The following is a 9,860-nucleotide window of genomic DNA, read 5'->3' on the forward strand; positions in this document are numbered from 1 at the left end:
TATTGTTAAATCAGAAAGACAAACTAAAGAACAGTGTGCATAGTATGCTTCTGTTTATATGAAGAAGATATAAATAAGGATATATGCATAGAAATGCCCTAGAAGGAAACACAAGGAACTTTTGTGGTTGTTACCTCTGCGGATATAGGGGAGGAAATGTTTGTCTTTTACTGAATTCCCTGTGTACTGTTTGATCCACCAGCCTGTAGAGATTGTGGTTAAACCATGGACTGCTGTGGGGATTAAAGGCTGAATTGATTGGCTGAATTCCGATGTTTTCAAAATATGTCAAGGTAAGGAGGATTTTTTAGCTGCAGAGACATGAGAAGACATGCCTTATCATCCAAGTTTGTTGAATGTGAATGTTTCTTGTAGGTGTTTCTTGTTTAGCATATTCCTCAGTGTAACCTCAGAGTTATATTAAGCTAGAGCAAGGTTACTTTTTGTAACCCTATAAGTGGAGTGGTTGATGAAATGATGGGCTCTTGTTGACAGGGAAATACAACACCAAGATTATCTAATCGTCTCTTTTCTTATGCCTTTTGATCGCCCTTCATTCTAACAGGCTGATATTGAAAACTCTCTCCACAGGCAGGCAGGTTCTCTGGGTGTGCAGGGGGCCATTGGGCATCCCAGCTGGCAAGCTTAATAAGGAAGATTGGTCACTGAATAGAACTGTTTGAGGCATTTTGGGCAGTTCATTAATCCTTGATGATTCTGAAATTGGTTGCACAATTCTGCATAAGGAATACATTGTTTTTCCTTCCTGTGGTTCATTGTGATTGTGGATGGGTGCCTGGTGAGGGGTATGGCTCCTATAGGACTGCCATGGCAGTAGAATGTCCAATATGCCAACAAAACACATACTGATGGCCAAGGCAGGAAATGTTTATTTGAGACAAGGCCTGGGCACTGGGAGAGGTTTTTCGTTATTTTTCATTAAAGATGAGGATCAGTAATGCTATAGAGATCTAAGTTTTCAGTGTAATCAGGGAACTGAACCCTCTGGTCTCTTTATTAGTTGATGACCTAAGCAGTGAGACACACTGTTACTTTAGGTGGTACCACGTTTTGTAAGGATCCATAATGGCAGGGACAAATCAAAGTACTGAGAACTAAAGGTTCTCTGTGGCGAGGGAGTAACAGTCTGAGTTCATTGCTGATGACATAACGATTTGGCCGTGCCAAATCTTGATCTCAAGCTGTGCTGTTCAATATGGCAGCCACTGGCCACATGTGGCTAAACTTAAATACTTTAATATTAAATAAAATTAATAAGATTAAGTGAATTAAATAAAAATTCAGCTCCTCAGTCATCCAAGTCACATTTCAAGTGTTCAACACCAGTGTGGTAAGCTAGTGGCGACCGTAAAGGACAACGCACATTCATGGAACAGTTCTATCAGAATAGAATGTTCTGTTGAGCAGCACTGATCTAGAAAATAAATAGGTCTCCAAAGATATTCAATCAAAAAACACCATTTGGATGCTTGCTTGACCATACCAGGGAGTCTCTGTCTGGTTTTTATTCTGAACCACTAGAGATCTGAAGTAGAAGGGTGGAGGCAGTAGGATTTTAGATTTCGGTGTGAATTGTAAAGTCTCATTTTTTCAGTTAAGATACCTTTTGTTGGCAGATCACTGTGGATAATGGTCATAGGCAAGGAGGTAGGAAGATGCGATGCTCTGAGGTTAGGGCTTACCCTGAATGAGGAGTGAGTGACCTGACTGGGCAGAAGGAAGTAGTCAAAGGTACTTTTGATACTTGAACAAAGGGCCAGTACAGCTGTTTAGTTTCTGGAACTTCCTTTGGTTTCTGACCTCCGTACCTTTCTGTATCTGATTATATTGGTAAAAATACGTTAGGCATCCTAAGAAGAACATGAATCTCAGCTTCCCTTTCTGGTTTAAGAGATTCTTAATGACTTCCTCAAAAGGGAAGTACTTCTTTTATTAGTCCTGTTTCATATGCCTCTAAAACTTTAAAAGGATTTAAGGAAAGGGAAATCAAATGAAGGCCAATACTACTTCTCACACTAGTTCAGGGTGTCCCTGGTGGCTTGTAGCATGGGGCTGTATCTAAATCATTTTCAACAGAGTCTGGTGAGACATTTGGTTGCCCCCTCCCATCCACATCTTTGGAAGTAGACTCATGAACTGAGGAATTGGCAAGGAACGAACACTGTTTGAAGTCTTCATCTTTAGGGGCTAGGAGACAGGATGTCAAAGAAAATCAGAGGGTAAGGTAAGGTGTCTCTCATGGAAGTTAGGAAGTAGGTCAAGAGAGAGATGTTAAAAAGAAAGTCACTATTCAAAGAACAGCTAGGATTAAGAACAGAGAAACTGCTAGACAGGGCCAAGAGTTTTCTCTAGTAACTGTAACAGGAGCAGTTTTCATGAACTGATGAAAGAATAGGAGAGTGGCTACGGGGAACAAAGAGGGAATTTCCAAGGCAGCAATAAAAACATGAGCACTGGACCTTATTTATTTAGTCTTGGATACTTCATCATCCTCTCATTCAAGTAAAAGCTCTAGCATGCAATAAATACTTGTTGAATGAATCCTCAGGAAAGAAAGTCACACTGAATGCATAAATTCCTTTATTGAAAATATTGGGCTAGCACTGCATTACATATATTCAGTATCCATAAATGAAGGGCCACACATTTCTGATTGGACAATACTGTTTTAAATAGAGAACACAGCATCTGAATATGCTCTCACAAGTATAATATCATGGACTAAACTAGGTAGGAGTGAACTATATGCAAAATGACCATTTCGTTAATAGCATATGGTTGCAAATGGCATAAATGGTAAACGTGATCATCATGAGACATTCCTGGTATCTCACACCAACACATAATTTAACAAGCAGATTAAGGTTAAACTGCCAATAAGTTGTTAATCAAGAGTTCTCAGTAGAACTTGGGTGAAAGTGCACCCAGGCTATAGACTTAAGATTTTATAGCGTTCATTTAAACTTGCATGGAATGTGGGTGGAGTAAAATAACTGTTGATCTGACAGGAGGCCACTTGGCAATTTGTTTGTTCTCTTTTATAAATAGTCTAAAATAAGAGAATAAGCTAAAGGAAATATTCTGCCAGCTTAAGGCCAACATTCTAAGAACTGTTTACTTCTTTAAAATGCAGGTATATAAACACTACTTTTTATTAATTTTTCCTTCAAAGATCACTGGGTATGTAACTTATGACAGACCACTTTCTCAGCTTTGGCTATCATTTGACATTTTTTTCCATTAGCAGTCTTTGGCTTTCATAAACGTCTGACAGTCAATAATATTTGTTAAAATTTTAACAAGTCTTTACTGTTAACTTTAATAAAAGAGTGTTTTATGATGTGAAAGTGAGTTGATATTAAAAAACAAGTTTTTACTTTTTATTCCAATTTTGGTATGAATGCATTTCTTTGCATTGATTTTTCTCAAATAAAAGAGTCTAGAAATCAAAACAATTGGGATAATTTGACCTTTTTTTTCATTTGATATAAAATATACAGAAATTAAAACAGTCTCATTTCAAACAGAGGCCTGTTCATTAACGTAAAAACTTGGGGAAAATTATGCAAAAAAATCCAATAAAAATACAATTTTTGTTATTAACGCGTGATTTTATAAGAAGCAAAACATTTTCTTTTCAAAAGCAGGGTTTGCTCTAAATCTAGGATCATAAAGGTATACATTTCTGTAAATATCAACTTATGACTGAGAGAAATAGCTTATTTTTCTTTTACACAGTTATGTTCAGAGTAAATAACTAAAAATGTACCTTTTTAATGACTAAATGGAAAGCTGGCCTACAACAGTCAAATCAATAAACACTGGTATTGAGTTTTAAAAAATTCAGAATTATGTGTATATATATATGTGTGTATACATATATATATTTGGACATTAAGCAGCACATACATATACATATCACCCTAAACAATCAGGGCAAAAAAAATTTAATATAAAACTATATAAACCAAGTGGGTTTGTTGCCAAAACATAGCACAAAATGTATACATTTCTTTATTTCAAAATTTGACACATTAAAAGAAAAAACTGCCAACACATTTCAGACAATATACTAGAAATAATAAATAAAACAGTTTTTAAAAATCATATATTCCCTTTAAGTGCTGTGCACTTTGAATTTTTCTAAATGAGACTAAACTTTTCCATGGCAAACAACAGTATGCTGTACATTTTGGTAATGAAAATTATATTGATAAATATACAAGGAATGTATATATTTCCACAGTATTTTCTTTTTCACAGTTAACAAAAATAAAAATTGCATTCAACTCACATCTATAAATATTCTGATTCCTCACTGTATGGATTTGAAGGAAGTGAGAGTATAAAGTCTTTCAACAATCTGGACTTCAAATTTCTTTCTTCATCGTCTGCCTTCCACATGTACCTTTCAGAATCTCTCTGCAATGTGATCACACGCTGAGATGAAGGCAGAAAGAAAGCACTATGATGGGATGAGGCAGTCTGGGCTGGGGCTTGCTCTTCCAGCCAGCTTTAGCAGGGCTGATTGAACCCAGTCTTTTTAATGTCGTATTTTAAGGCAGTCTGAATTTCACTCGAATGTCCATACCTCGAGATCCTGAACTATGAAGTCTTCCTTTTTGGAAAGAATATCATTATTAAAAGTGCTGCAGGAGTTGCTTCGTCCATGGTATAAATCAGCATCTAGCCATAAACCAAATCGTCCCCTGAAAAGGTTAATAGAATGGTGAAAACATTTCAATTTTATGTGCACACTTTCTGTCCTCCCTTGCCCCAACTTCTTTCTTTTATGCTGTAGACAGACAAAACCCTAAACTGCTTGTAAAACAAAAGGTACATTTCCTTTATTTCATTTAAATGACCCATCTTTCCTAAAAGACGGGTGGCAGTAGTCCCTCATTTAGACACATAAATAAGTCATTTTATCTTCAATTCTTAGTGTCATGTGTTAGACCACACTGTCCTAAATAATCGAAGCACATGGACTAGCTAAAATCACCTGACACCAAAGTTTCAGTTACCTGGGTCAAAACAGGCTCACTCAGGTCAGGTGGTAATTAATAATGACAACAAAAACCTTACCCTCCACCACCAAGTTCCAAAGAACTTATGTCTCCATTGATAAAGTATGAGTTTTCTCCACTCCACTTAAAGACCTTAGGACAGAAACACAAGACAGAGAACAGACATTTCAATCTGGAGAATTCACGAAGAGGGAGTAAGTGCACAGTACCTGTGTGTGTGCAAGGGCACTACCCATTGGCTGAGGAAGCTCCTGACGGCCAGACCTCTCCCACACCAGGATGAGATCTCCAAAGGGGTTATGAGGTAGGAAAGACCTCTCAGACACATGTTGGCTCTGACTTGCAACCCCTCCCTGATCTTAGACCATGCAAAAGAGCAGTTCCCAAGGCCTGGGGAGGGAATCTAAGCGGTTTCTGTGCTGCAGTCATGAAGTGCTGGCCAGGCTAGAGTGAGGCCAGATGAGGTTACCTCGAGTAACGGGATGGGACAGCTGCTGCTCCAACCACAGCCCCCATCTCCAACCCCACCGACCCTCCTGACACCGTGACACCAGGAAGTTGGGTATTTCTTTCATCTAGGTACCTTGAAGTTAGGGCTAAACGTGTAGAGAAAAGTTTCGCCTGTGCCATAATAGTGATCACTGAACTTGAAAGGATGAGTTGCATATGCTCCAAAAATCTGTCAAAAGAAAACAGAAACCTTATCTACTTTCAACCATAAACCTCCCAAAAAAAAGACTTTCTGAAATATTTTAGCACAATCCTATTCTGAGATCTCATTCAGCAAAGATCATTACTAAATCAGAGTTCCTAAATAAAAAAGACCACCATCCAACAAATAAAATGTCCCCAGTTCTCATTAGAACCCAAGTGGCTTAGAGAACTTATCTGTCAAAGGCCAACAATTGCTCCAGTTTTAAAAGACTTCCGAAGTCCACTATAGAGACAAATTTCTTCTAGTGAATACAGAGGACATACTGGAAACATTAAATAACAAGATGCATCTTGCACACAGAAATGAGTGGTTGAGAGAATGAAGGCATATCTCTGATGTGTTTTCTAAGTAAAATTGTGGCCAGAGGTTTCCCTGGAGAAAATAAATTTTTCTCTCCTTTGATTCGAAAAATGAGTTTTCAACATACTTATTAAAACTGCATAATAACGTGACTGATCCAGTATATCTTAGTTCAAAATGGCTTTTAAGAAAAAAGTAACAATTCCATAATACTGTGGGCTTTAAAGGTGGTTTAGATGTATCTGAATCAATGATTTTTCTATTATTTCTTATTGGGGTTGGAAGGAGTAGTCTTTTCAGAACACGCATGTCCACTGCTTCAGCTTCCTATCCTCTGCTCAGATCCTGACCAGTGCGTGCAGGAGTGAGGACTGGCAAGAATATATATTCTGGAAATGTCCCTAGGTGATTCTGATATATTTTCTCCAAATCCCACTTGAGAAACAATGCTTTTTTTTTTAATATTTATTTATTTGGTTGTGCTGGGTCTTAGTTGTGGCATGCGGGCTCCTTAGTTGCAGCTCGCTGGCTCCTTAGTTTTGGCATGTGAACTCTGAGTTGTGGCATGCATGTGGGATTTAGTTCCCTGACCAGGGATCGAACCCGGGCCCCTGGCATTGGGAGCGTGGAGTCTTAACCACTGCGCCACCAGGGAAGTCCCAAGAAACAACGCTTTAAATGGAGTCTACCTGAAAAATGTCTTATAAGTTTTCAAACTAATTTAAATTGGATTATCATCATCATGGAATCTCTTCTTTACCAAGTACACTCAGTTCCTAGCTCCTTGAAATACTAAAAATTAGGTAGAGTAGAAGTCTAGAATCTCTTTCTAACCCATGTTCTTCATACCAAAACCTGTCCCTAGAGCTGTTAAGAACAAGGAAAAAACAGTAACAAATTTTCTTAGCAACCATGGAAATCTGTTTAAGCACTGGAGATATGATGATACTAAGAAATTACTGTTAACTTTTTAGGTATATAGCATTATGGTTATGTAAGAAAATGTCCATTTTATTTTTTTCTATTAATTAACTTAGAAAGAAACTGTAGAATAATGGTATTGTTGGGTCTATACCATCGAAAATTTTAACATGTTTGACAGTAATAGAACAAAGGAATCCAGGGGAATGAATGAAGATAGCCCAAAGTGGTAAAAGGAAGGTTAATATGACAAAACCTATAAATGTATAATTGCTCTCCTTTCTTCTCTCAGCTTTCTTAGTAGATAAAAATTATACAAACAGCTATGTAACAGTTTATTGTTGAGTTTGTAATATATATCAACGTAATATAACAAAATTACCACAAAAAGTGGAAAGATGTCATAGAGCAATATAGGAGTAACATTTCTATATTTCACTGGAATTAAGTTAATATAGATCGGACTCTTTTACCTGATGATTGTTCTATTATTTTCCACAATGCTTTGTGGTGTAAATTACTCCACGGTCTCATTCAATTAAATTTGGGCCCCTTTGCAGGGGTAGTTTCTGTGGCCAGTCTATGAAGTTTATCCTGACTCCAGGAAGGCTCTCCTTAACTGTCTCTTTCCCCGGTTCTCTCTGGTAAACTAGATGGTCTACAGCTTAGTTGGCTGCCTTCATGGAACTACCAGCCTCCTCTTAGTTGTTTACCGCCAAAATTTTCATTGTTCTCTAGAGTGTCCCTTGGCTTGACCTTCCCCATGTTCTTCTAAATAACGTCAGTTCCTTTGGAGAGAGCTTCTGAGCTATATGTTTTACGGTCCGCCTCTTCCCCTGGAGCTGGGGGCTGGACAGTGGCCTGCTTTTCTCAAAGGTACAATCCTGTTTTATGAGCAGGGTGCTGGGCAGGGGCAGTAGCCACTGGTCTTGGCTCCGCTCACCTGACATGGAACTTCTGCCCTATGTGCTGCAGCAAGGGCAGCAGAGACCCCTGTATTCTCAGCCTGCCATGCAGAAGGTAGAGCAACTGTCCTCTGAGAAGGGGCTGGTCAGAGGAAGAAAGCCCTGAAACTTAGCCTCTGAAACAGAGATCTTGGGTAGGGGATAAGACATGCTGGGGACCTGCCCCTAGAGGAGGCATATCATAGTCTTTGCCTGGGAGCTGGCAGCTGAGGGATCCTCATCTTGTCCACACGTGCCCAGAAGGAAGCTTCTGTCTGAACAGAGGTTGGGGGAGGGAGCAGGCTGTGCCTTCAAATGCCACAGAATCTCACTATTATTACTGGGCTTCATTAGATTTTCTTAAATAAATGGTTCTTCACTTGCTGTATGCCCTTAGGGCAATTTCCAGAGATTGTTGTTGTTTTTAAATGATTGTTGTTTTTATAACATCAGTAATGATTGTTTCACTGGGGATTGATTCTGTAGAACTCCTCATGCCTGCCATTCTGCATGTGTAATGCTTTTATCTTAGAATTTTATATAATTCATTTCCAGATAAACTTACAGGTGTTGTTCTATCATGTTCCCAAACACAGCAAGCCGCATCCTTGCCTTGGGGGTAGGTGGGGTGGGGAAGGCTGAGTTATGCCTTCAAATAACACAAATGCCTCCAGGGCACCAGATCCAGTAAGATTATACCTCTAGACAAACAGTGTAATCTTCAGGTATAGGCAGGCCTCCTTTACGTATCTGCTGATAGGAAGCTGAGCACTACTGTGCTCTGGGAGGCTAACACATTCCCCAACAAGTTATCTTTTGGTAAATTAATAGAACTAATCTATACTTACGGTGCAGGTACGTGTGTGTGTGTGTGTGTGTGTGTGTGTGTGTGTGTGTGTGTGTGTGTGTGTGTGTGTGTGTGTGTGTGTGGTCTAAAACCATCCAGCCCTATCTCATCTAAAAAGTAGCACCTAACTTTGCAAACATTTCACTAAATCCCTACGTAATTCCATTTTAAACCTTTGTTATTATTATTTAAATTTTTAACTTGACTCTCCCTACTGTTCAGCTTGGACTATGATTAAATAAAGTGTTCTCAATCAGTAAATGACAGTAGGAACAATGATAGTAACTAAACTATTCCTCACAACTCTTAATCTACTTACAGGAATGATCACCATTGAGAAAGACAGTGCCCTTCTTTCTGCTAATTTTTCCCAAGACAAATTATGACAGCAAAAATCTATTTCCCCTAAAATGATCCCAATTATATGGCTTCTCAGTAAGCTCCCCAATGCTTAATAGTGCCCCACATCTAACAGACAGTCATTATACATTTTCTGAATGGATGAATAAATAAATGGTTGTCAAGTAAACCCTGCTTCCAAATGCCAGGAAGAGAAAATAATGACACCTACAAAAAGTGTAAAGAAATTTCTTCTTGCTATGATATAGACCAAGTTGAAATGAATAAAGAGCAGACTTGAAAGATGCTTTCCTTTTGTGAAGCAGAAGTCAGCCTGGATGGTACATGAAAGAAACTTGGACAGATTCCACTCATACTCCAGGCTGACCAAGTGAAGAATTATTAGCTTAGGGGAGATGGGGATAATATCTAGATTTCACCAGTGCCTCCAAGACCGACAGCAACGTGGGTGAAAGTGCACTAAGCAATGGTCCAGAGCATTTTCTCCTGTTTCGTAACAACTGGGCCCTTCAGGTACAACACACCATGGCCTTAACTGGCTCTCCATCTCAGCAACTATGCAGGCAAGGTTGGTGGGCACTACTTCAGCTACCTGGAAGAAGTTCTGGTATGGCACTGGAACTGCTTTCTGCAACTATCTCCAAATCTAGACTTGACTTTTCTTCCAGCTTCTCCAGTTTTAGGTTACAGAATATCATTATAGTATATATATATTATAGTATATA

The 9,860-nt window shown here is 38.7% G+C and overlaps 1 protein-coding gene across 6 annotated transcripts in view; it reads right to left on the reverse strand.

Annotated features, from left to right (window-relative positions):
* Window positions 1-2,578: 2,578 nt before the first annotated feature.
* NCOA7 (nuclear receptor coactivator 7) overlaps window positions 2,579-9,860 on the reverse strand; it is a 153,650-nt gene continuing 146,368 nt past the window's right edge. For 4 of the 6 annotated variants that reach the window (XM_024759022.1, XM_024759026.1, XM_024759023.1 and 1 more), the window contains 3 exons: window positions 5,632-5,727; window positions 5,107-5,180; window positions 4,595-4,730 (listed from right to left, as the gene is read on the reverse strand). In XM_024759022.1, the coding sequence (XP_024614790.1) occupies window positions 4,595-4,730; window positions 5,107-5,180; window positions 5,632-5,727 (306 nt within the window). Of the gene's footprint in view, window positions 4,731-5,106; window positions 5,181-5,631; window positions 5,728-9,860 lie in introns of all 6 variants that reach the window. The other 2 variants (XM_024759024.1, XM_024759027.1) reach the window with 1 other exon arrangement.

Source organism: Neophocaena asiaeorientalis, unplaced genomic scaffold (assembly GCF_003031525.2).
Source record: "Neophocaena asiaeorientalis asiaeorientalis breed wild unplaced genomic scaffold, Neophocaena_asiaeorientalis_V1.1 scaffold5, whole genome shotgun sequence".
NCBI lineage: Eukaryota > Metazoa > Chordata > Mammalia > Artiodactyla > Phocoenidae > Neophocaena > Neophocaena asiaeorientalis.